This window comes from Chiloscyllium plagiosum, chromosome 24 (assembly GCF_004010195.1).
Source record: "Chiloscyllium plagiosum isolate BGI_BamShark_2017 chromosome 24, ASM401019v2, whole genome shotgun sequence".
Taxonomy (NCBI): domain Eukaryota; kingdom Metazoa; phylum Chordata; class Chondrichthyes; order Orectolobiformes; family Hemiscylliidae; genus Chiloscyllium; species Chiloscyllium plagiosum.
The window spans coordinates 54,289,918-54,317,332 of NC_057733.1; the positions used below are offsets into that span (position 1 = coordinate 54,289,918).

Consider the following 27,415-nt stretch of genomic DNA (forward strand, 5'->3'; position numbering starts at 1 on the left):
TGTTAACCAATTGCTTGAGTGAACAAATCCTCCTAATATTACAAGAAAGACTTGACTGCAGCTATGAAAATTGCTGCTTGTTTTGGATTTATATTAGAAATACTGAGTAACCTTGTGTATCTGTTGTGAGCTGAGATTACAGAGGAACATTGTTACCAGTTTACATGTTGCACTCATGTTACAGTGAAAATAATTATACGTACGATTATTAAATTTTACTTGTCACCAAAACAAATTTTTTTTGAAAAGATTACAATTTAGAGCATAGTTTTATGATGAAGAACATTAATGTGTAACTGTGCCTGACCACAGCTGGCTCTGTTGAGACTTCTCTCTCCATGACTTCCCAAGTGAAAGTTTTACTGCCATGGAAGGGAAATTGTTTAAGTTGACTGTATTTTGGGTAATGTCAGATATTTCCTATGGTTCTGTTTGTGTCATCATTGAGTTACTTTGGGAAACGGAGGCCTAAGGAAAGGAGTCAATTACAGTAGGGTGGAGAGAAGTAGCTGGAATTTGTCCAAAATTTCCAATGCTCTCCAACGTCTGATGCCCTTCCAGTTTTTATTGGAAACTACATCATGAAGCATGATTTTATTAGCTTTCAAAAGCCTTTTAATGTGCCAGACTAAGGTCAGTGGAGTTGTGGATAGTGCCAGAGGATGTTGCAGCTTTCAAAGGGACATAGATAAGCTGCAGAACTGGGCTGAGAGGTGGCAAATGGAGTTTAACATGGAAAAGTATGAGGTGATTCACTTTGGAAGGAGTAACAGGAATACAGAGTACTGGGCTAATGGTAAGATTCTTGGTCATGTAGATAAGCAGAGAGATCAGTGTCCATGCACATCCCTGAAAGTTGCTACCCAGGTTGATGGGGTTGTTAAGGTGTATGGCGTGTTAGCTTTTATTGGTAGAGGGATAGCGTTTCAGAACTGTGAGGTCATGCTGCAGCTGTACAAAACTTTGATGCGGCAGCACTTGGAATATTGCATATAGTTCTGGTCACTGCATTATAGGAAGGTTGTGGAAGCATTGGAAAAGGTGCAGAGGAGATTTAGTAGGATGTTGCCTGGTATGGAGGGACGGTCTTATGAGGAAAGGCTGAGAAACTTGAGGTTATTTTCGTTAGTGAGCAGACGGTTGAGTGGTGACTTAATAGAGACATGATCAGAGGATTAGATAGGGTGGACATTGAGAGTCTTTTTCCTCAGAAGGTCATGACTAGCATAAGAGGACATAGTTTCAAATTGAGGGGTGATATAGTACAGATGTCAGAGGTAGTTTCTTTACACAGAGTAGTAGGACCGTGGAACACCCTGCCTGCAACAGTAGTAGACTTGAGTGTGTAGTGCTGGAAAAGCACAGCAGGTCAGGCAGATGATTTCCTAATGAAGGGCTTATGACCGAAACATTGATTCTCCTGCTTCTCGGATGCTGCCTGACCACTGTGCTTTTCCAGCACTACACTGTCGACTCTGATCTGCAGCACCTGCAGCCCTCACTTTCTTCCAGTAGTAAACTCACCAACTTTAAGGGCATTTAAATGGTCAATGGTTAAACATATGGATAATAATGGAATAGTGTAGAACACTGCAATATCAAGGGCTGAAGGGGCTGTACTATGCTGTCATGTTCCATGTAGACTATAATAAGGACATCAAGTGTAATTTTGAATTATTCAGCAGTTAAGCCCCCTTTAAGTTCTTTAATCACAAGTCATTATGAACTCCAGGTAATAACTGTCTGATTCCAATTCTCAGTGCAGAGAAACATCAAGCTACACCTTCTTGGCCAATGCTGCTTGATCCAAATGTTCCTAGCACTTTCTGATAACATTATTGAGATCCCCTAACTTGAAAGCAATGAAGTTTTTGTGCATCTGAGACTACTACTGGAGTAAAACAATCAGATTTAATGTCGTGAACAGTAGGAGCTGGCTCACAGTCCTATAGTCCAAGCTGAAATGGTGCTAGCATAACAGCTGCTTTAGATATATGTACAAATCTTGAATACATTTCTGCTTTGCGCTGTGAGAGCCATTCTGTGATTTCTTCACGTAAAATGTATAGAGTATGTCATAGAGTCATACAGCATGGAAACAATTGGTTCACAAAAAAGACAGTGGCATGACCAGATTTATTGTGTGAGTGAGATAAGCCAGTAATTAAACAAAAGATTCAACAATGCTGCAGGGTAAACAACATCCATCAGATGCAAGAGAGATGCACTTGCTAATCCAAAAAAAGCTTTTTCCTAAAACTTGCTGTTCACAGCAATAGAAATTTAATGACCCTTGTAATAATAACACAGGAGTTCATGGAACAGCTTTTGAAATAAGCAAAATGAAAGCCTAAAACACAAACAAAGTGCTGTGATGCTAGAAATCTGAAATAAAAGCAGAAAGTGCTAGAGAAACACTGCAAATCTGGCAGCATCTGGAGATAGAAGCAGTTACCATTTTCATATTTAGATGACTTATTCAGAACTGAAGAATGGAGGTGGAAAAGAGATGTGCTATATCACGTAGAGAAAGACTGGGAGAGCAATTGGACCTGAAAAAGAATGTTGTTTTTCATACATTAGTGTACTTCCACAATTTTATTGCAATGTACATTCCACTTGTTCCAGCTCTTCGTTGTTCGGCAATGCTCATTTCATGTAGATTTTTTATTCCTTTTATTTCTGTATAGTGCAACAATATGATTATACTGTTTTACTGTTATATTCACTTAGAAATATCAAAGTAGTGGAAATACACAGTCAGTCAGTCAACATGTGAAGAATAAAGATAGCATCCGGTGTGGACCTTTTATCAGAGGTGTTAAAAGGGTACACCACCAAAATGTTTGCCATTTGCAGATACTGTTTGGTCTGCTTCCTATTTCTAATATTTGATGTTTATTTCAAACATTGAGGTTATGATATCAAAACAGGCCACTTATCCTAACTAACTCATGTTCGCATTTATCCTCCACGCATGCAAGTTTGTATTTATGGCCTCTTCTTCCATACTGCTCAACTGTACAAAACTGCCTTTCCTATCGACTTGATCCCATCCTTTAATAATTTTAAAGATTTGCATTACATTGGCCCATAATCAGCAAAATTTCAATATTTGTAGCTCAAAGATGCTGTGTAGATTATTCATATATGATGTTTCTAGGGTGCTGGTGGCTTTGCATAAATGTCCAGGAGATGCTTGTATGTCTCTCATTATCAGGCCTGTATGTGCTTTACTTGAGGAACAGCAAAGACATTATAAGGTCACGCAAAGTTGTCTGGTGTTTTGAATACAAGATAGTTGGAATGAGAGACTGGAGTATTAGTTTAACTAGCTTCCAATCTTTTATTCTGGAAACTAGTATGATTATACATTTAACTTGATTAACATCAGACATCTGTGATATGATTACTTTGAACTAGACTTTTCTTTGGGTCCTGATGAAGGGCTTATGCCTGAAATGTCGATTCTTCTGCTCCTCGAATGCCTCGTTTCCAGCACCACACTCTTGACTCTGATCTCCAGCATCTGCAGTCCTCACTTTCTCCTAGTTGATTTTCTCTGGGTCAACCAGGAATGAAGTAAAATTTTAAACTTCCGGATCAAAATCTAAGAGATGACCTGAATAAATTACTGCAATGAGTAACAGTATCTTCTATCTATGATTAAATTGCCAGAATTTTAAATTTTTCATGAAGCTAGTATATCTCCTGTGGCATTGGTCGAATGACATGGTTTTTTTTTAAAGAAAATGCTCGGACTGCAATGCACATGATCTCCTGAGAAATTGTTGCCTGGTGACGAGGTTCTGTGGATTAAGTTGTGCCTACTGCATATTCGTGTATGATGCCAGTGGCCAGGGCTTTGAAAAAATCTGAAGGTATAAATAGATAGCTATCTGTGGTGTTGCTTTGAGACTGAGGATTTGTTTTGGAAAACTGTGATGGAACACACAATGTATTGTGTCTCATTTATTTATGGGGCGATGATAGCAGGTAGTGGGAGGGGCGGCAAGGTGGCTCAGTGGTTAGCACTGCTGCCTCTCAGCGCCAGAGACCCAGCTTCAATTCCAGCCTCGGGTGACTGTCTTTGTGGAGTTTGCACATTCTCCCCATGTCTGCATAGGTTTCCTCCAGGTGCTCTGGTTTCCTCCCGTGGTCCAAAGATGTGCAGGTTAGGTTAATTGGCCATGCTAAATTGCCCATAGGGATGTATAGGTTAGGTGCATTAGTCAGGAGTAGTTACAGGATAGGGAAATGGGTCTGAGTGGGTTATTCTTTGGATGGTCGGTGTGGACTTGTTGGGCCGAAGGGTATGTTTCCACACTGTAGGGATTCTAGCTCTAATTCTAAAATGATGACCGAGTGATATTATTATTATACTATTAATCCAGAAATTTGGCTAATGTTCTGGGGTCCTGTATTCAAATCAATAAGGGCCTAACAAGTCATTCGGTTGTATCATTTGCTACAAAATCTCAAAGAAACAAAACTGGATGGACCACCTGGCATTGATCTAGGCACTGAAAAAGACAACAGCAGAAACAGCCCTGTGAACCCTACAAAGTCCTCCTTACGAATAGTGCTCAACTTGGGAGATCTGGTTCATGCACCAGTCAAGCAACAGCCTGACGTTGTCTGTAAGGTATGATTCCATGAGTATGACAATCTCCCAGACACCACCATTACCATCCCTGGATATATTGGTAGACAGGTAAGAGAAAGTTGCCTTGGGAGTCCTCAACATTGGCTCCGAACCTCATGAAATCTCATGGTTTTACGTTAAACATGTATAATGACACCACCTGCTGATTACCACATAGTGTCTCCCCTCTGCTGATGAATTGGTACTCCTCCGTGTTGAATTTGGAGGAAGCACTGAGGGTGGCAAGGGCACAAAATATAGGGGGTTTCAATGTCAGCTATCAAGAGTGACTCTGCCGCAGTACTGCTGATCAAGCTGGTCAGGTCCTAAAGGATATTGCTGCGAAACTCTTGTCTGCAGCAGGTGGTGAGAGAACTGACAAGAGGGATAAACATACTTGAACTCATCCTTACCAGTCTGCCAGCTGCAGATGCATGTGTCCATGACACTATCTGTAAGAGTGACCACTGCACTGTCCTTGAGGAGATGAAGTCCTGCCTTCACATTGAGAACACGCTCCATTGTGTTGTGTGGCAGAATCACTATGCTAAATGGGACAGACTTAAGACAGATCTAGCAACTCAAGGCTGGGCATCCATGAGGCACTGTGAGCCATCAGCACCAGCAGAATTGTACTCCAGCACAATCTGTAATTTCATGGCTCAGCATATCCCCCCACTCAACCGTTAACATCAAGGCAAGTCATTAACCCTGATTCAATGGAGGGTGCAGGAAGAAATGCTATGAGCAGTACCAGACAGTTCTAAAAATGATTTGTCAACCCAGAGAAGCTACCAAACAGGACTACTTGCATGCCAACCAGCATAAGCAGTAAGTGATCAGACAACCAACGGATCAGATCTGAGTTTGAGTCCTGCACATCAGGTCATGAATGGTGGTGGTCAATTAAACGATGTACTGGAGGAGGCAGCTCCACAAGTATCCCAATCCTCAATGATGGAAGAGCCCAACACAACAGGATGGCATGGTCACTTGGCGGTTAGCACTGCTGCCTCACAGTACCGAAGACCTGGGTTCAATTCTACCCTTGGGCAACTGTATGTGTGGAGTTTGCATGTTCTCCCCGTGTCTGTGGGTTTCCTCCTGATTCTCAGGTTTCCTCTCACAGCCCAAAGATGTGCAGGTTTGGTGGATTGGCCATGTGAAGTTGCTCATCATGTCCAGGAATGTGTAGGTTAGGTGCATTAGTCAGGGGAAATGTAGAGTAGTAGGAGAATTGTTCTGAGTGGGTTACTCTTCAGAGAGTCAGTGTGCACTTGTTCGGCTGAATGGCCTGTTCCCGCATTGTAGGAATTCTGTGATAGAAAACATCTATGATAATAGAGCCTTGCATTACAGATACCAGTCTTCAACCAATTCAATTCACTCCACATGATATCAAGAAGTGGTTGGAGGCACTGGATACTACAAAGACTATGGTCCGTGACCACATTCTGGCAATAGTAATGAAAGTTTGTACTCCAGAATTTGCAGTTTCCCTGGCCAAGCTCTTGCAGTCCAGTTACAACACTGGCTTCCACCTGACATTGTTGAAAATTACCCAGGTTATGTGCTGTACATAAAAAGCAGGACAAATCCAACCAGCCAATTGCCACCCGATTAGTCTATTCTTGATCATCAGTAAAGTGATGTAAGGTATCATCAACAATACTATCAAGCAGCTCCTGCTCAAAAATAACCTGCTTAGTGATGCCCAGTTTGTGTTCCTTCAGGGCCACTCTGCTTCTGACTACATTACAGCTTTGTTTCAAATGGACAAAAGAGCTGAATTCCAGAGGTCAGGTAAGAGTGACAGATCTTGACATCAAGGCTGCATCTGACGGAGGGTGGCATCAAGGAGCCCCAGCAAAACTGGAATCTCTCCACTGATTGGAGTCATACCTGGCACATAGGAAGATGGTCGTGGTTGCCAGAGATCAGTCATCTCAGGAAACCTCTGCAGGAGTTCCTCAGGGTAGTGTCCTAGCCTCAACCATCTTCAGCTGCTTCATTGGTGACTTTCCCTCCATCATAAAGTCAGTAGTGGGAATGTTCGCCAATGATTGTGAAATCTCCAGCACCATTCATGGCTCCTCAAATACTGAAGCAGTTACTGTTGAAATGCATCAAGATCTGAACAATATCCAGGCTTGGACTGATAAGTGGCAAGTAACATTCATGCCCCTAAATGCCAGGCTATGACCATCACCAATAACAGACAATCTAATCACCGCCCATGAACATTCAATGGTGTTACCATTACTAATTATCCATTATCATCATCCTGGGGTTTACCATTTACCAGAAACTCAACTGGACCCACCACATAAACACAGTGGCAGCAAGAGCAGGACATGGGCTTGGGAATTGAAAATGGAAAGTGAATTATTGAAGAGCTATACTGTTATTAAATGAAAATCCTGCAGAAAATATTTCAAAACAAACCCAGAAAATGCTGAAGAACCTCAGCAGGTCTGGAAATACCTGTGGAGAGAGAAACTGTGATAACACTTTGAGTACAGTATAGGTCTTGTTCAGAAATATTCCATCATTTGTCTTAATTTGATGCTGTTAAGTTTCAACTATCTGCTTCCATTTTTTTCTAACCAGTACTTATCAGTAGTGTTGTTTAGAATGCTTAGATAGGTAACTCTGAAATATTTGGAACAAAACATTAATTTTGAAGAGGCAGCTATTAGTTTCATTGTCATCATTCATTCTCCTCACTAAGCTGTGTCCTTGACCAATGAAATGTGTGACTATGAAATAATGAGAAAGTTACCAACATTGAAATTAGTCTTGCTGCACATGCATGTTCCTCAGTGTTTTAAAATATTATAGATCACAGCAATAGGACAGAAAAATATTTACTCCTTGTTAACTTAATTAGCCTTGTTGGAACTTGTTAATGTTCACTCATTTTCATATTTGAAGAAAAACTACTGGTCAGAATGTGGAAGGAGATAATGAAAAGTATCCTGCCAGTGGAGCTAATGTGTGTTTTTCTTTCACGAATGATACCACAATGCTGTGATTTCTCATGTTCTCGGATGAAATGGCTTACTTTCTCTCTCATCTGTGACTTGAAGGGCTGGTAATGATATTCTGTACACATTGAGGGCAAATTCATTTGTGTAAATATTGTAGAAGCAATATGATGAGAAGAGCTCTGGAGTGTGGTGATAGTGTCTATACCTCTGAGCCAGGGGCCTGGGTTCAGATCCCACCTGTTCCGAATGGGCTGTAATAACATCTCCAAATGGGTTAAGAGAAAATATCTAGAAGCAAAGTGGAATGGTAAACAGATTTGGTCACATTCATGAGGAGAAGTAATTTATAACAAACACAGAATGCTGGACAAACTGAAGTCAGGCAGCACCTGTGGGGAGAGAAACAAAGTTATCATTTCGAGTCCAGTATGCCTAGTCTTCGAACTAAGTTACTGAAGTAATTTATGTTGAGAGCTGGATTCATTTGGAATTGTCAGCAGTGGGCTGAGTCCATTATTCATTGTTTAGTGTGGCTCTTTTCTTTAATGCTAAATGTAAAACAAAAAACAACTCAATACTCAACTGTTAGTGAAACTCTGCTTTGGGCCTCAAAATATGAAATGTGTTCTGACATGGTTACAAAATATTGTTTTGGCCTTTGTTTTTCTTGAATTTAGCATGATGACCATTGGATGAGTTTCATTACAGGAACCACCCAATCCCTGTTTTGTTCAATTTGCTATACAACTGATGCTTTATATTGTGTACAAATTGTTATGAAGTTGTGGGTATACTGTACCTTTTGTGCAAGCCAGAAATGTTAGCTTTCTTAAAAGTGTGCTGAAGATTTAAAAATGTAACATTTGGGTTGAAACACACATCTAGTGCTGTGTTGAGAAAGTGAGGACTGCAGATGCTGGAGATCAAAGCTGAAAATGTGTTGCTGGAAAAGCGCAGCAGGTCAGGCAGTATCCAAGGAACAGGAAAATCGACGTTTCGGGCATAAGCCCTTCAGGAATCCTGAAGAAGGGCTTATGCCTGAAATGTCGATTCTCCTGTTCCTTGGATGCTGCCTGACCTGCTGCGCTTTTCCAGCAACACATTTTCAGCTCTAGTGCTGTATTGCCAAGATACAAAGACAAAATACAAAATTCGGCCAATCCGTTAAAATGATGTCCCAGATACAAAAGTCCTAGTCGAATTTGAATCTTAGTATTTTGGATGACATCTGACAAATGAAATGATCTGATGTTTTGGGGTATAAATATCAGATATTTTGAATAGTTAGCCAGAGCGGGAAAGAGCAGCCAGCACCAACAAGACTGCTTGCAGAAAGATCTGCTATCTGAAAGGTACCTTTGTCTATCAAAGACCTGGGAAGCAGAATCCCTAAAAAGAAAAATAGACAGGAATACAGAGAAGAAAACTGCCTAGTTTTGAACTAACAATTTTTTTTTTGTAAATCTTAATTGAATTTTTTTTTATTGGACCAGTATTGTAGAGGGAGAGGTAAAAGATCGGTTTAAGAGAAAGGTGGTGTAAATAGTTGTTAGTTAATATTCTCTGTTAGACGTAAAGTTGTTAATTTTTACTTTAAATAGTGACTTCTGGGAAAGAGTCATAGAGATGTACAGCATGAAAACAGACCCTTTGGTCCAATTTGTCCATGCCGACCAGATATCCCAACCCAATCTAGTCTCACCTGCCAGCACACGGCCCATGTCCTTCCAAACCCTTCCTATTCATATATCCATCCAGATGCCTTTTAAATGTTGCAATGAGTACTAGCCTCCTCCACTTCCTCTGGCAGCTCATTCCATACACTTACCACCCTCTGTGTGGAAAAAGTTGCCCCTTAGGTCTTTTTTTTTAATCTTTCCCCTCTCACTCCAAATCTATGCCTTCTAGTTCCGGACTTCTCCACCCCAGGGAAAAGACTATCTATTTATCCTATCCATGCCTGTCATGATTTTATAAACCTCTATAAGGTCAGCTCTCAGCCTCCAATGCTCCAGGGAAAATAACCCTTCCTTGCTTCACAAAATTTAACTGTCCACAGCATGGGGTGAATCTTTTCTGTGTTACTAGTTTAAATTAGCAGAGGGGTTTACATGTTAACATAGAACATAGAAGAATACAGCGCAGTACAGGCCCTTCGGCCCCCGATGTTGCGCCGATCCAAGCCCACCTAACCTACACTAGCCCACTATCCTCCATATGCCTATCCAATGCCCGCTTAAATGCCCATAATGAGGGAGAGTCCACCACTGCTACTGGCAGGGCATTCCATGAACTCACGACTCGCTGAGTAAAGAACCTACCCCTAACATCTGTCCTATACCGTACATGGACACCAAGATCCCTCTGCTCATCCACACTACCAAGTATCCGACCATTAGCCCAGTACCCCATCTTTTTGTTATTCTTCCCAAAGTGAATCACCTCACACTTAGCTACATTGTATTCCATTTGCCACCTTTCTGCCCAGCTCTGCAGCTTCTCTATATCCTGCTGTAACCTGCTACATCCTTCCTCACTGTCAACAACTCCTCTGACTTTCGTATCATCCGCAAACTTGCTCACCCAACCTTCTAACCCCTCTTCCAGGTCATTTATAAAAATGACAAACAGCAATGGTCCCAAAACAGATCCTTGCGGAACACCGCTAGTGACGGCACTCCATGAAGAAAGTTTGCCATCAACTACTACCCTCTGTCTTCTTCCATCTAGCCAATTCCTAATCCAAACCTCCAACTCACCCTCAATGCCATATCTCCGTATTTTCTGCAGTAGCCTACCATGGGGAACCTTATCGAACGCCTTACTAAAATCCATATATACCACATCTACCGCTTTCCCCTCATCAACCTCCTTCGTCACCTTTTCAAAGAATTCAATAAGGTTTGTGAGGCACGACTTGCCCTTCACAAAACCATGCTGACTATCCTTGATCACATTATTCCTATCCAGATGTGCATAAATCCTATCCCTTACAATTCTCTCTAAGACTTTGCCCACAACAGAAGTGAGACTCACCGGCCTATAGTTACTAGGGTTATCCCTACTCCCCTTTTTGAACAAGGGGACCACATTTGCTATCCTCCAGTCTTCTGGGACTACTCCTGTAGACAAAGAGGACATAAAAATCAAGGCCAATGGCTCTGCAATCTCCTCCCTTGCTTCCCAGAGAATCCTAGGATAAATGCCATCAGGCCCAGGGGACTTATCTATTTTCACCCCTTCCAGTATTTCCAGCACCTCTTCTCTACATACCTCAAAGCCATCCATTCTACTTAATTGTGACTCAGTACTCACATTGACAACCATGTCCTGTTCCTGATTGAATACTGACGAAAAGTATTCATTCAGTGTCTCCCTGATCTCTTCAGCCTCCACACGCAACTTCTCACTACTATCCTTGACTGGACCTATTCCTACCCTCGTCATTCTTTTATTCCTGACATACCTATAGAAAGCCTTGGGGTTTTCCCTAATCCTACCAACTAAGGACTTTTCATGTCCCCTCCTTGCTGCTCTTAGCTCTCTCTTCAGGTCCTTCCTGGCTACCTTATAACTCTCAATCGCCCCAATTGAACCTTCACGCCTCATCTTTACATAGGCCGCCCTCTTCCATTTAACAAGGGATTCCAATTCCTTATTAAACCACGGCTCCCTCACATGACCATTTCCTCCCTGCCTGACGGGCACATACTTAACAAAATGACAAACCAAGATATATACTATAAGTGAATTAAATTAAATTGAAACTAAATTAACTTTAAATTTATTTAGTGACATGGCAATGAGTCTATGCAGTTTTTCTGTCAGACCTGAGGAACTCTTGCTTTGATGTTCTGGGACTGAGGTGATTGTTGTCTAACAACCATAAGCACCTTGCTTTGTGTTAGATATGATCAAACCTGTAGTTTTCCCCTTGATACCCATTGACTCAAGTTCTCTTAGGGCTCCTTCAAATTTTTGACAATGTCAAAAGCAGTCACTCTCACTGTATCTTTGAAATTCACCTCTTTTTGTCCATTTTTGGGTCAAGGCTTAATGCGGTTAGGAGCCTAATGACCTGACAAAACCCAAACTGAATATCACTGAGCAGTTATGTCTTCGCAAATGCTGCTTGTTAGCACTTTTGATAATCCTTTTCATCTCTTTGAGACGATAGAGAATAGATTGACAGATCAAAAATCAGCTGGGTTGAATTTGTGCTGCTTTTTGTACATCTATATTTGAGTAATTTTCCACATTGTTGGTACTGTACAGAACCGAAACTGGGAATTAAGTCAAACCTACAGATGTGATAGGAATGGAAAATTTCTCTGGATTTTGGTTAAGTATAAAGTGATAATGGTGGGGAATAGATGGGACTTTGTTTTGCCATGTGCTTTGGAATCTTTCCAGCTGTTATTTTGAGACCACTTGCTTTGGTTTATTTTATTCTTATTTCTTTCATGTAATAAACTTCACTTTTTATTATTAAAATCAAATCAAATACATCTTGTAAGTCTATAGGGAGAATTTTATAGTGTCCCAAAAGTGTGTGTGCAGAATGAGGGTGCCTGTTAAACTCCACATCCTCCAATCCACTCTTGCCCTATTCAGTAGTTTAACATGGAGCAGGTAAGTTTCCAGAATTTAGATTCTGAGGCTAACGAGAGAAGTTTGAGGAATGGAGGGAAGTTAGGCAGGTTATCCTGTTCAGAGCTTGATAGGGGATGGGTTGCCTCCCTCGAGGGTTCAATTTTCACCACTGACAATCCCACCTTTGGCTTCATGTCTTGCCATACTTGTCTGTTTTGTGTCAACCTCGACCAGCTCTACCCTTGTTTCAGTGTAATTTATGTTAGTTTTAAAATGCTTCTTTCAAACTAGAGTATATCACTTTTAGACTTAATGAAGAATTGATGTATTCTGACTTTTGTCCCCAGTGGATCTTTTACTGTACAGTACCTCGATTCCCTAATTACTTCCACAACATATTGTTGCAGTAAACCATGAAACATTTCAGCACATTCATTTTCTGGACTGCCTTTGGCAATTTAATTGGTCCAGTTGATATGAAGATTGAATTCCATTGTTTTTGTTACAATCACCGATAGTTTCTTGTTTCAGCTGTGTTCAATGGTTTAACTACTGTTGAAAAATTATAAACTACTCCCAAAAACATTTTCTGATGATCATAATCTCCATTCATAAAATTATCCTACTTGTGATCATCTGACATAAGATCCCTTCCCATTGCTGTCCATATATCATCATTTACTATCAGGGCAGCTTCATTTTTTATATATATGTTCAAGTTCATGAGATACCACTGTCCAGTGAATGCAATGAGATGGCAAAACAAAAATACCACAGATGAATTAGAATAGAAAATTTGCCATTGTTGTTTTTACTGATGTCTTTAAAAGAAAGCCCTCCAAATGCTGAAGTGTGGTGTAAAGATTAGTGCATGATCCAAAATAACTTCCAGCTAATCTCAAAATAACTTCAGCTATGTCCTAACTATTTTTCTTGGCTTAGCAAATACACATAGCTGAACTTGACCCATATTTCTTCCTTCCTGAACAGGAGAGAACCACCTCGTTCCTTGGGTCTCTTTCAGTTGCCTGGAGGAGATGTTCTTCTTACACCAGATGCAGCAAGGGAAGGAACAGAAACACCTGGTACAGAAACCTGGAGGTTCAATGACCTTAGCCAACCAAGATCCAACACCAGCTTAAAAGTAAGGTGTAAACTTATACAAGTGATCTAGCTTTCATAGTGCAAATTACATTTCAAAAATTATTATTCTTTTCCGCCTTCTACCATTTTCAAGAAAGAAATGAAAAGCCTGTGAGCAAGAATGTTGGTGATTTGAACTGTTGTTTAGATGAACCAACTTCACCAGTTTGACTGCTGCAGGACACAAGAAATATGAGCAGGAGTAGACCATATGACCTTCAAGGTCAAATAGTGTGGTGCTGGAAAAGTACAGCCGGTCTGGCAGCATCCAAGGAGCAGGAGAGTCGACATTTTGGGCAAAAGCTCTTCATCAGGAATGTTGGGGGGGGGGTGATATCTCTTGGCTCCCCCACTCCCATTATTCCCAGATTCTGTACCTCAAGTGAAGTCAGATGTGAAATGCTTATTTAACACAATACCACTATCCTCCAATTTCCCCCTTGGTCTGTAATGGGCACTACTTTTTCCCTGGTTATTCTTTTCTTCATGATATGCTTATAGAGTTGGTTGGGATTCTCACTAATCTTTTTTGCCGGTGTTTCTTCATAACCCATCTTTGCTATCCAAGTTGCTTTCTTAAGATGCTGGAAAAACTCAGCAGATCTGACCGTCCCTGTGAAAAGAAGGCAGGCTTAACATTTCGGATCCAGCGATCCTTCTTCAAAATCGTTCTGAGGAAGGGTCACTGGACCCGAAACGTTTACTCTGCTTAATTGATTCCTTCATTAATATTGTGACGCTACCTTCTCTTTTATACCATTCCTGTCCTGCCTAAAGCTCCTGAACCCAAGAAAATTGAGTTTGCAGTCCTTTCTATCCCTCAACCATTTCCCTGTGATGAGAAGGGGGCCATCTGTGTTGTACGTATTTTGAACTGGTCCTCCTGGGAGCAGATGCGGCGGAGACGAAGGAATTGGGAGAATGGGATGGGATTAGTCCTTTCTATCCCTCAACCATTTCCCTGTGATGGCAACAACATCACAATTCCACATGTCAGTCAGTGCCCTTAACTCATCAGTCTTATCTATCTTATCTGTCTTATCGCCTCCACTTCCTGCACTTCTCCCTCTTGAACCCCACCCTTCCAGTTGCAACAAGGGTAGAACCCCACTGGTTCTCACCTTCCACCCCACCAATGTCCAGATACAAAGCATCATCATCTGCCATTTCTGCCACCTACAGACTCCACCACTAGAGAGGATATTTTCCTGTCCATCCCTTTCAGCATTCCGCAGAGACCATTCCCTCCGCTACTCCCTCGTTAGGTCTGTGCCACCCCCACCCTCCCTCGGCACCAATCCTCCATTCCTGGCACCTTCCTTTGCCATTGCAAGTGGTGTAAAACCTGCACCCACGCCTCTCCCCTCACCTCCATCCAAGGCCCCAAAGGATCCTTCCACATTTGACAGAGATTTTCCTGCACATCCAAACATCTCATCTTCTGTGTCCGTTGCTCTCGATGTGACCTCCACTGCATCGGGGAAAGAGAGCACCAACTTGCGGAAAGTTTCAGAGAACATCTCTGGGACACACGCACTAAACAACCTGTAACAGCCCTGTGGCCAACTAGTTCGCCTCCCCTTCTCATTCCGCCAAGGACATGCAAGTCCTGGGCTTCCTCCACTGTCAAACTCTAGCCCCCTGATGCCTGGAGGAAGAACACGTCACCCTTCTGCCTTGGGACACTCCAACCACACAGAATCAATTTCGATTTCACCAATTTCCTGATCTCCCCTCCCCCCACCTTATCCCAGATCCAACACGGCACCACCAACTTGAACTGTCCTACCTGTCCGTCTTCATCCTCACCTATCTGCTCCACCCTCCGCTCCGACTTATCACCATCACGCCCCACTTTCATCGTCCTATTGCCTTCCTAGCTACCTTACCCCCAGAACAATCCCCTCCCATTTATCTCTCAGCCCCTATTCCTCCCCCACATCCTTGATGAAGAACTTATGCCGGTAATATAGATTCTCATGTTTCTCCGTGCTGCCTGACCTGCTGCACTTTTCCAGCACCACACTTGTTGACTCTGATCTCCAGCATCTGCAGTCCTTACTTTCTCCCTGTCTTATCTATAATACTTCTAGCATTAAAGTAGAAGCCATCTGGCCTTGCCTTACTCCCTGGAGACTTATTATGTCTGAACACCCTCTGCCTAGGTTCCTTTTCTCAGGTATACTGTGTCACTATTGATTTAATGCACTGTATCCCATGGACCTGCCAAACTAAACTCCTCGCAACAGCATAAGCAAACTCTCCCACAAGGTTATTGATTCCATTCTGGTGTAATCTTGCTTTCAGAAGTCTCACCTTCCTCAGAAAAGTCCCAGTGATTCAAAAAATTAAAACCAATTCTTGGGCCATATTCTTGTTTTTCTCTACTTGCTCGCTCATAGCACTGCAAATACTGCAGAAATTACAACCTTTGAGATCCTGCTTTTTTAATCTATTGCCTAAATCCTTAAACTCTGATACAAGCCCTTCTCCCTCATTCTACCTATATCATTGATATCAGTGGTGTGGAGGTGCTGGTGTTGGACTGGGGTGGGCAAAGTTAAAAATCTCATAACACCAGGTTATAGTCCAACAGATTTATTTGTAAGTATAAGCTTTTGGAAAGCTGCTTCTTTGTCAGGTGGCTAGTTAGGCAGATCGTAGAATGCAGAATTTGTAGTAAAAATTCAAAGTGTCATTACAACTGACACGATGTATTGAACAAACCTAGATTGCTGTTAAGTCTTTAATCACTTAGAATGGGGATGCAGGTTTTGATTGATTAATATGTAAATCACAGCCCTTCTTTCAAGTCAAATTCTTGAGATAACTTAAGGTTTTATATTTAAAAAAAGGAGACATCTCAGCTCAGACAATGCATTAAAGCTGTGAGTTCTGTCTGTATCCCAACCTTGAGTCAGAATGATTCTATTTCCAAAGTTGGAATTTATAAAATGTCACACTGACTACAAACTGTGTGTTTTTGAACAAAATGGAATGTATTTGCAAATGCAGATTCACCCCATAGACATATAAGTATGTGTGAAAGAGAGAGAGAAAAAGAGTGTGTACGTAAGTGTGTAAAAGAGAGGGGAAAGTGAGGGCTGCAGATGCTGGAGATCAGAGCTGAAAATGTGTTGCTGGAAAAGTGCAGCAGGTCAGGCAGCATCCAAGGAACAGGAGAATCGACGTTTCGGGCATAAGCCTGTGAAACAGAGGGGAAAGGATATGTATGTGTATGATAGTGGGTGCGCAAGTATAACTGATTTATATGCTTATGAGAAGGTGTGTGCATCTGTGTGAGAAGGAGAACAAGAGACCCCTATAGTTCATACTTGATCCTCTTTGACTGCCTGGTAGTCACCTAATCTCTCATTGCCTCTGGTCACTTGATCTGCAGTGTGACCATCCCCCTAAATGTGCTATCCATTTCACTGTCAGCCACGTTATATGGCACAGTGTCTCCAGCCAACACTTGAGCTCCAAAACCTGAAGCTCAAGTTTCTACAGTTAGGAGTACTTCCTTCAGGTCTTTTCGGTTTAAATTAAATTACTACATACCTATATGATTTATCTTGAAAACCCAAACTGGCAGAAAATAATTCGATATTCAAGGGGGCATAGGAGGAGGTGTCCACGAGCTGGCGTTTAGCCTCAGCGGTGTAAAGGTCGGTGCACCAAACCTCCTCCTACTGCCTCCTTGACGATGACCCCACCTCCCACCACCAAACCATCACCTCAGGGGATCTCCCATCCACTGCTTCCAACCCCATAGTCCCACAATCCCGCACCGCCCGTTTCTACCTCCTGCCCAAAATCCACAAACCTGACTGCCCCGGCCGACCCATTGTCTCAGCCTGCTCCTGCCCCACCGAACTCATCTCTGCATACCTCGACACGGTCCTGTCCCCCTTAGTCCAAGAACTCCCCACCTACGTTCGGGACACCACCCATGCCCTCCACCTGCTCCATGATTTTCGCTTCCCCGGTCCCCAACGCCTTATTTTCACCATGGACAGCCAGTCCCTGTACACCTCCATCCCCCATCACGAAGGACTCAAAGCCCTCCACTTCCTTCTTCAAGGACCGCAATTTCCCCCCCGACGTGGCTGAAAATGTGTTGCTGGAAAAGCACAGCAGGTCAGGCAGCATCCAAGGAACAGGAGAATCGACGTTTCGGGCATGAGCCCTTCTTCAGGAATGAGGAAAGTGTGTCCAGCAGGCTAAGATAAAAGGTAGGGAGGAGGGACTTGGGGGAGGGGCGTTGGAAATGTGATAGGTGGAAGCAGGTCAAGGTGAGGGTGATAAGCCGGAGTGGGGGTGGGCACGGAGAGGTCAGGAAGAAGATTGCAGGTTAGGAAGGCGGCGCTGAGTTCGAGGGATTTGACTGAGACAAGGTGGGGGGAGGGGAAATGAGGAAACTGGAGAAATCTGAGTTCATCCCTTGTGGTTGGAGGGTTCCTAGGCGGAAGATGAGGCACTCTTCCTCCAGCGGTCGTGTTGCTATGGTCTGGCGATGGAAGAGTCCAAGGAGTGGGAGGGGGAGTTGTAGTGTCGAGCCACGGGGTGGTTGGGTTGGTTGGTCCGGGGTGTCCCAGAGGTGTTCTCTGAAACGTCCTGCAAGTAGGCGGCCTGTCTCCCCAATATAGAGGAGGCCACATCAGGTGCAGCGGATGATGTGTGTGGAGGTGCAGGTGAATTTGTGGTGGATATGGAAGGATATACGGATATGCAATCTTCTTCCTGACCTCTCCGCCCCCCCCCCCACTCTGGCCTATCACCCTCACCTTGACCTCCTTCCACCTATCACATTTCCAACTCCCTCCCCCAAGTCCCTCCTCCCTACCTTTTACCTTTGCCTGCTGGACACACTTTCCTCATTCCTGAAGAAGGGCTCATGCCCGAAACGTCGATTCTCCTGTTCCTTGGATGCTGCCTGACCTGCTGTGCTTTTCCAGCAACACATTTTCAGCTCTGATCTCCAGCATCCGCAGTCCTCACTTTCTCCTCTCTGTGGAATAATATGGTTTGCCATATTTCCCTATTCCTCCTGCAGCCTGACATGGTCATCTGTTTCTTCCCACCCCTCCCAAACAGGTGACTATCGAACCTTCTTGTGATTTACGTCAATTTCTTTTTCATCTTTTAGTGTCTTTAAAATTGTAATTAAGTCTTGTTTCTGTCTAATCCCTTCAAACTTTTGCCAGTTTAAGAATTTATCTGGAAGCTTTGTAGGATTCGTCAAAGACCTGATATAGTGCAGCCTACAGTGCTGAAATATATGAAATCAAATAATAACCCAGATCCCTTCTTTCGCACTAAAACAAAGCACTGCAGATGTTGAAAATGTGAAATAAAACCGCTAATATGATCTCCCAGTTCAGGAAAGGTTGGAGACACAAAACTGGAAACTACAGGCAAGTCAGCCGAGCATCTATTATTGGGAAAGTGCAAGAGTCCGTGCTGAGGAAGAAATAGCAGAGCACTGGGAAAAGCTTAGTGCAATCAAGCATAGTTTTGAGAAAGGGAAACCATGTTTGACTTGCCCCTCATATCTTCTTTGAACCTTCCCCTTTCACCTTAAATGCATGAGTCTTCATATTAGACATTTCAATTCTGGGCAACAGATTGTGACTGCCAACCCTATCCATGCATCTCATAATTTTATAGACTTATAGCAAGTTTCCCCTCAGCTTGCGACACTCCAGAGAAAACAACCCTAGTTTTTCTAGTCGCTCCTCTAATCCAGGCAGCATCCTGGTAAATCTCTTCTGCACCTCCTCCAAAGCCTCCACATCCTTCCTATAATTTGATTACTGAACACTGAATGAAGTGTGGCCTACTCAAAGTCTTTTAAAGCTGCTATATGACACCTTGTCTCTTGTACTCAATTCACCTACCAATAAAGGCGAGCATGTGATATGTTTTCTTTATCACCTTATCTATTTGCATGGCCACTTTCAGGGAACTATGAACTTGAAACCCAAGATCCCTCTGAACGTCAGTGTGCTTCAGGGTCCTGCCATTAACTGTATACTTTTCCTTAACATTTGATCTCCCAAAGTCTGCATCTCATACTTGTCCAAATTAAACTCTCATCTACCATTTTCCAACCATACCTGCAACTCATCTATATCCCGTTGTTTTCTTTGACAACCTTCTGCACTCTGCACGAACTCCACCGATCTTTGTATCATCTGCAAACTTACTAAGCCACCCATCTATATTTTCATCCAAGTCATTTATACATAAATCACATAAAGCAGAAGTCCCAATACGGATCCCTGCAGAACACCAGTAGTCCCGGACCTGCAGCCAGGAAAGCACCCTTCCATCTATGTTCTCTGCCTTCTACGGGCAAGCCAATTCTGAATCCAAGCAGCCAAGTCACCTGGATACCATGCATTTAAATCTTCTGGATGAGCCTACCATCAGGGAGCTTGTCGAAAGCCTTACTAAAATTCACGTAGGCAGCATCCACTGCTCTACCCTCGTGGATTACATTCATCATGTTCTTGAAAAATTGAATCACGTTAGTAAGACATGAACTGCCCGACACAAAGCCATGCTGACTATCCCTAATTAGACCATGCTTTTCCAAATGCGTGTAAATCCTATCCCGAAGAACTCTTCTCAGCCACCAATGTGAGACTCACTGGTCTACAGTTTCCTGGATTACCCTCATTTCCCTTCTTGAACAGATGAACGGTATTAGCTATTTGCCTGTTCTCTGGGACCTGTCCAGTGGCTAGCGAGGATTCGAAGATTGTGGTCAAGACCCCAACAATCTTCTCTCGTGCCTCTCTCAAAAACCTAGCATGCTCCACAATAATCTCACTATACTCCATATCCTCCTCCTGGGTGAATACTGACACAAAGTATTCATTTAGGATCTCACCTACGTCCTCTGTCTCCTGGCATAAGTTCCCTGCTATATCCTTGAGATTCTCTTTAACCCTACTTGCTAAGGTCATTTCTTGGCCCCTCCTTGCTGTCCTGATTCACTGCTTGAGTTTTTTTCCTGCTTTCTTTTTGGATACTGTTGGCGGGTGGAGGAGGGTGGATAGCCTCATGGAAGTATAACAGCAGCAGCTGGCCTCTGGCATGACAGCTGGCTTTGCTGTCGAGTACAGTCAGACAAATTCCAAATGAGCAATAGTGGTAGGAGACTTGCCAGTTAGGGGCATAGACAAGTGTTTCTGTGCTGCATTTGAGATTTTAAACCCTACATGTGCTTTTTTCCTTTTGACTAAATTCACAACGTCCCTAGTTATCTAAGGGTCCCTCATCTTGTCATCCTTGTCCTTCCTCCTCATTGGAACATGCTGGTGCTGAACGCTGACCAGTAGGTCTTCAAACAGTTCCTGCCTAATACTGATGTAATTTGCCCTCCCCCACTTTACTACTTTCCTGCAAGGTCCTGATTTATCCTTATTCATAGCTGTCTTAAAACTTATGGAATTATGATCATTGTTTCCAAAATGCTCTCCCACTGAAAGGTCAGTCACCTGGTCAGACTCATGAGCCAATACAAGATCAATATGGCCCTTCCTCCAGTTGAACATACTGTTTCAAGAAACCCTCTTGCATGTACCTAACAAATTCTGTCCCATCTAAGCCTTTTGTTCTAAGGAAGTCCTAATCAATATTAGGGAAGTTAAAGTCATCCACCGTGAGAACTCTTTTTATTGCATCTTTCCATAATTTGCCGACATATTTGTTCCTCAGTGTCTCCGTGGTTGTGATGGGGTGGGGTGGGGGGCCCTATGGTATAATCCTTTCAGAGTCATTGCACCCATATTGCCTCAGTGAATGAGCCCTCCAGTATGTCCTCTGTGAATGTAGATGTAATGTTCTCGTTGATTAGTAATGTAAGTCTTCCACCTCCTTTTTACCCCCCTCTCTATCTCATCTAAAGCAACTAAACTCTGAAACGTTGAGCAGCCAGTCCTGTCCCCCTTTCAACCAAGTCTCTGTAATAGCCAAAACGTTAGACCCTGGATCTGTATGTAGGACTAAGCTCATCTGCCTTACCCATAATACTCCTTGCGTTGAAATAAGCACACTTCAGCACATCAGTTGTATCGTGTTCATTTACCTGTACTGCCTGTCCTTCCTTTCAGACTCACTGGTCCTAACATGTACCTTCCCCTCAATACCTCCAGTTGCTGACTTGCTGTTCTGGTTCCCAGGCCCCTGCCACTCTAGTTTAAACTGAGTGGCACTAGTGAGCCTCCCTGCAATGCTATTGGTTCTCTTCTGGTTTAGGTGTAACCCATCCCTCTTACACCGTTCACTTCTGTCCCAGAAGAGATCCCGATGATCCACAGGTTCTGCCAGATCTTTCTTTTTTTTTGTTTTTGATTCCAGTAACATCTTGTTTCATGCTGTTAAAATGGTATAATGACAGGGGATCAATAAATTGAACCCACCAGCATTTCTGATCCAAGGGGTTTTCTCACTGATGTTCTTGCATTATTCTTTACTAGGCAGAGAGCTTAATATTTAATTCCATTGGCTCGGTCAAATTTTTTGAACTCCCTTCCTAACAGCACTGTGAGTATACCCACACCACATGTCAAGAGTGGTTCAAGGGCAGTTCGCCACCACTTTCTCAAAGGCAGGCAATAAATTCTGGTCTGGTAAAAACAATGACTGCAGATGCTGGAAACCAGATTCTGGATTAGTGGTGCTGGAAGAGCACAGCAGTTCAGGCAGCATCCAAGGAGCAGCGAAATCGACGTTTCGGGCAAAAGCCCTTCATCAGGAATAAAGCAGGATGCCTGCCTTGAAGATGGTTTCCTCCTCTGTCTACGCCAGCGACACCACATCCCATTTTAAAAAAAAAAATAAATGACTATCAAAGTTTTCAGAACAGCGGCTGTTTTTTTTTCCCACCTGTTTAGTGCTACTACCTATGATAAATTTATATTAGAATGAATTCTAATCTTAATTTTGAGAGACTTGATGAAGAATTTGTGAAATAAGGAATGCTGGAGGGAAATAGTTGAAAATGAGCAGTTCATTGCTCAGCTAATTCTGCTGCAATTGTTTGTATTCATTACCTTTCAAAAGGTTGTTTCCTGCAGTCTGATCAGTGGGGCTTTGGTTGCTGCTGGTTACATCAGGGGAGCACAGTGATTAGCTCTTTATTGCATCCAGTGGGAAATTCATCTGAAGGTCATAGTTTCTATGCCAGCACACAGTTGGTGGACATTGAGGGAACATCCTGAATAGCAATTGGTTTTATGTAATTAAATGAATGAAAGTAGGCGTGACAGTTTTTAATTGTGGTGAAATTGCACAATATTTAAACATTTTAAAATCAGCCTAAACATGCAAAACAACATACTTAGTTGTTTAGCATTGATCATAAATGGATATTAGCCTTAACTTTAAAAAACAATAATAACCTTACTGTGAATTCAGGAAGTGAAAGGGTTTATGTGGTGAATGACCCAATTGTCTCTATGGCAGCAGTTTAATATACAGGTGTTGTGATCTATTATCTAAAATATTAATTGATGATATTGGCTAAGCATATATGTTAAACTTATCAAACATTCTTTTCAAAACAGCAGAGTACAGCAGCAACAAGATGTTGCCTTTGTGTGGAACACTAGTTACTTGAATGGAGTCTACAGTGCTATCAGATTTTATGTAGAAAATGTATTGGTTTTAAACATGGACTATCAGAGAGAACTTGTCACAGGGGCAAAAGCTTTGTCCCTTTCTCTCTCTCTGAAGTCGTTCTCATTGAGCTTTGGATGTTGAAAACCCGTTGGAAGATCTCATCACTGAAAGTGAAGGGTTCTTAAAGAATAGGTCTGAATCAATGCTAGTGTTTCCAGAAAAAAGAAGCTAGCCTGCAATAACTGATGTTGGGAGCAGCCCTAGTACCAGTAACTTGAGAAAAGTGACTTTGGCTGCAAACCAGCATTGAACAATTTGTGAATAAGTCACTTTTTCTGAATTTAACTGTTAGCTGGCCACAATGTTTTAAGGTGATACTCTGCAAGCTTTTGTTTTTTTTTCCAGGCTTGGCAGGATAGTGGGGATGTGGGAAAGTTGTAGGTATATAATCTCATTCAAGAAGAGTAGTTGAGCATAGTTGGACAGGAAAGGAATCAGTCTCTCCCTCCTACCTTGGACTTAACATAGACAGCAGCTTGATTCAGTATATGCTGGTCGTGTGTTATATACTTAGAAAATCCAAGTAGTTACATCCAGCAAAACAAGGTTTGTCCCTGTTTGCAGCCTCAGATTCAAATAATTCTGAGTTTGACAAAGTTCTCAGGAATGCCTTACTTCCATATTTCTTTTTGTTGTACACCGCTAAAAGCTGACTTTAAATCTGTAAAGGTTGTAGCAATGAATTTATAAATTTCTCCAAGGTCTGTCTCATTGCAAACAGTTGATCAAACCTACATAATCCCAGTCTTAAAACTTAACTTGTTCTGTGAAGTCGCACTTCTAAATCGCTTTTCCTTCTCCTTTGCAGTATACTCAATAAGCTGACTCCTCTAATTACATATTTTTGAAGTTTTCCAGTCTTCAGTACTTGGGCGTCACAACTTAAACAGCTCTGCAAAACTGTTCTCGGAGAATTATTCATGGAAATTGCAGGATTGTTCTGAATTTATTGATTTATGTAAACCAAAAAGCTTTCATCATTTATGTTTATCTGGGCGAAATCCAGAAACAACAGAATTATGCGGACAACTTGGAACTATTTCAGTTCTGTTCCAAACTAAGGCTCTTTAATTATGTGCAGCGTTTCCACAACATAGAGTCATAGAGAAGTACACCACGGAAACAGACCCTTCGGTCCAACCAGATATCACAACCTAATCTAGTCCCATTTGCCAGCTCTTGGCCAATATCCTCTAAACCCTTCCTATTCACAGACCGTCTAGATGTCTTTTAAATGTTGCAATTATACTAGCCTCCACCACTTCCTCTGGCAGCTCATTCCATACACGCGCAACCCTCTGCTTGAAAAAGTTGCCCCTTGGGTCTCTTTTATATCTTTCCCCTCTCACCCTAAGCCGATGCCCTCTAGTTTGGACTCCCCCACCCAGGGAAAAGACCTTGTCTGTTTATCCTATCCATGCCCCTCATGATTTTCTAAACCTCTATAAGGTCACCCCTTAGCCCTCAACTCTCCAGAGAAAACGGCCCCAGCCTACATAGCCTCTCCCTCAAATCCTCCAACCCTGGCAACACCCTTGTAAATCTTTTCTGAATCCTTTCAAGTTTCACAACTTGAAGGAAGGAGACCAGAATTGCAAGCAATATTCCAAATTATCATCCGTTTATTTTTTTTAAAAGTTCCATAATGCCCCGGGGTAGGAATTTTAATTTAATCTGTGATCAAATAAAATTATTATCATGAATGTCACTTAGAGTCAACTGAATTTTATCATAAAAATAATAACAATGAAGAGAAGAAAGAATGACCTCAACATTGTAAATTAACAGGAGGCATTAAGCAGAAGCTTAATTTTAGGCATTGTTAATACTTTGCAGTGACCGCTGATGGAACATTGTTTACAGAGTTTGTAATCAGGATGCTCACATCCATTCTTAGATTGTGCAGGCAATAGGAACAGTTGATTGTAGACAGCCATAGATTCTAGTTTTGCCATTGGTTTAATGATCCTTTTTTTTTCCTTCATTCATGCCCCCCTTCCTAGCTCATGCATAGCATCTGTCATCCAGTTTAAAATCTTTAATTGGAGGTGAGTGTTCATTTTTTAATTTTGATTGGGAGTTCTATTTATATTTTAGGATGAACTCTCTGATGCCAGCCAGGCCTCCAGCTTGGTGCCAACAAATCCAAATACTCCAATATCGGTCCCACCAGACCCTGCTGTGGGTGATTCAGCTTCTCCAAGAAAGGAAAGCTTGAAGGCTGAAGGGTTGTCAAAAAATTTAAACCAAGCAAGCAAGAAACCAGACAGCAAGAAAAATATTGATGTGCAGGTACAGCAGGAGACCAGAACTTTAGCAGTTGGTAAGTGCCTTGTTCAAACCAAATTTTATTCTGAAGGAATTGATAAACATTTGTTTTCCCAATGTTGATGACATCTCAACTTTCCTGCTTCCTTAGTCTCCTGTTCTACAAAGGTTTCCAAATTGTTACAAGTGCCAAAGTCTTTCATATTTCTCTCAAATTGGTTTATATATTTTCCTTATTTATCTTGGGAGGAATAAACCTGATTGACATAGGGTTTAGAACATGGGTATATTGAAAATGTCAACTTCAGCTGGTAGATGTGGTCATGGTGTGGAATGCTGGGTCTGTAGGAATATACAGACATATGAACTAGGAGCAGAAGCAGGTCATTCAGGCCCTCAAGTCTGCAATGAGATCATATCTAATTTGTTTGTGTTTTGAATTCCACATTCCCATCAGTAATCTTTTATTCTTGTTAGGCAGTGGATTCAATCTGTTTCCACCTAGAATATTCTTTCATTCCACCTCACTGCCTTCTGAGACTGAGTTTCAAAATTGCACAACCCTTGGAGAGAACAATGTTGTGATCTGTTGTAAAAGGGAAACTCTTTAATTTTTAAATACTGCCCCACAGTTATGGACTTAGCACAAAAGGAAATATCATCCCACATTCATCTGTAAAAATGGATCAGAATCTTATAAACTTCAATCAAATTAGATTAGATTAGATTACTTACAGTGTGGAAACAGGCCCTTCGGCCCAACAAGTCCACAAGCGCAACCCACCCATACCCCTACATTTACCCCTTTAACCTAACACTACGGGCAATTTAGCGTGCCCAATTCACCTGCCCCGCACATCTTTGGACTGTGGGAGGAAACCGGAGCACCCGGAGGAAACCCACGCAGACATGGGGAGAATGTGCAAACTCCACACAGTTAGTCGCCTGAGTCGGGAATTGAACCCGGGTCTCTGGCACTGTGAGGCAGCGGTGCTAACCACTGTGCCACCGTGCCGCCCGTGACCTCACAGTCTTGTAAACTCCATAAAAACAGCCCACACTGTCCAGTAGTTTCTGTTATGATCACTGCTTACTCCAGGTAGTAATTCAGTAAATCTTCTCTTAACCACCTCCAAAGCATTTGTGTCTTTAAATAAAGAGACCAAAACTGTATTTACTCCAGATGAATTTTCACTGATGCACTGTATAATTGAAGTATAAAAACGTACTTTTCTGCTCAGTGCCGCTCATACTGAAGGATAGTATCCCTACTGATTTTGCTTCATTCACAGGATGTGGGCATTGCTGTCTGAGCCAGCATTTATTGCCCATCCTTAGTTGCATTTGAGAAGATGGTGGTGAGCTGCCTTAGAACATAGAAAAATACAGGGCAGTACAGGCCCTTTGGCCCTCGATGTTGCGCCGATCCAAGCCCACCAAACCTACACTAGCCCACTATCCTCCATATGCCTATCCAATGCCTATTTAAATAAAGAGGGAGAGTCCACCACTGCTACTGGCAGGGCATTCCATGAACTCCCGACTCGCTGAGTAAAGAATCTACCCCTAACATCTGTCCTATACCTACCACACCTTAATTTAAAGCTATGCCCCCTCGTAATAGCTGACTCTATACATGGAAAAAGGTTCTCATGGTCAACCCTATCTAAACCCCTAATCATCTTGTACACCTCTATCAAGTCACCCCTGAACCTTCTTTTCTCCAATGAAAACAGCCCCAAGTGTCTCAGCCTTTCCTCATACGATCTTCCTACCATACTAGGCAACATCTTGGTAAACCTCTTCTGCACCCGTTCCAGAGCCTTCACATCCTTCCTATAGTATGGCGACCAAAACTGCACACAATACTCCAGATGAGGCCGTACCAGAGTCTTATACAACTGCAACATGACCTCAGGGCTCCGGAACTCAATTCTTCTACCAATAAAAGCCAGTACGCCATATGCCTTCTTCACCGCACTATTTACCTGGGTGGCAACTTTCAAAGATCTGTGTACATGGACACCAAGACCCCTCTGCTCATCCACACTACCAAGTATCCGACCATTAGCCCACTACCCCA

General features: G+C 42.4%; 1 protein-coding gene across 9 annotated transcripts in view; it reads left to right on the top strand.

Moving 5' to 3' along the window:
* spag9b (sperm associated antigen 9b) overlaps positions 1-27,415 on the top strand; it is a 293,766-nt gene that overhangs the window by 174,222 nt on the left and 92,129 nt on the right. For all 9 annotated transcript variants that reach the window (XM_043715172.1, XM_043715174.1, XM_043715173.1 and 6 more), the window contains 2 exons: positions 13,219-13,372; positions 25,162-25,387. In XM_043715172.1, the coding sequence (XP_043571107.1) occupies positions 13,219-13,372; positions 25,162-25,387 (380 nt within the window). The remainder of the gene's footprint in view (positions 1-13,218; positions 13,373-25,161; positions 25,388-27,415) is intronic.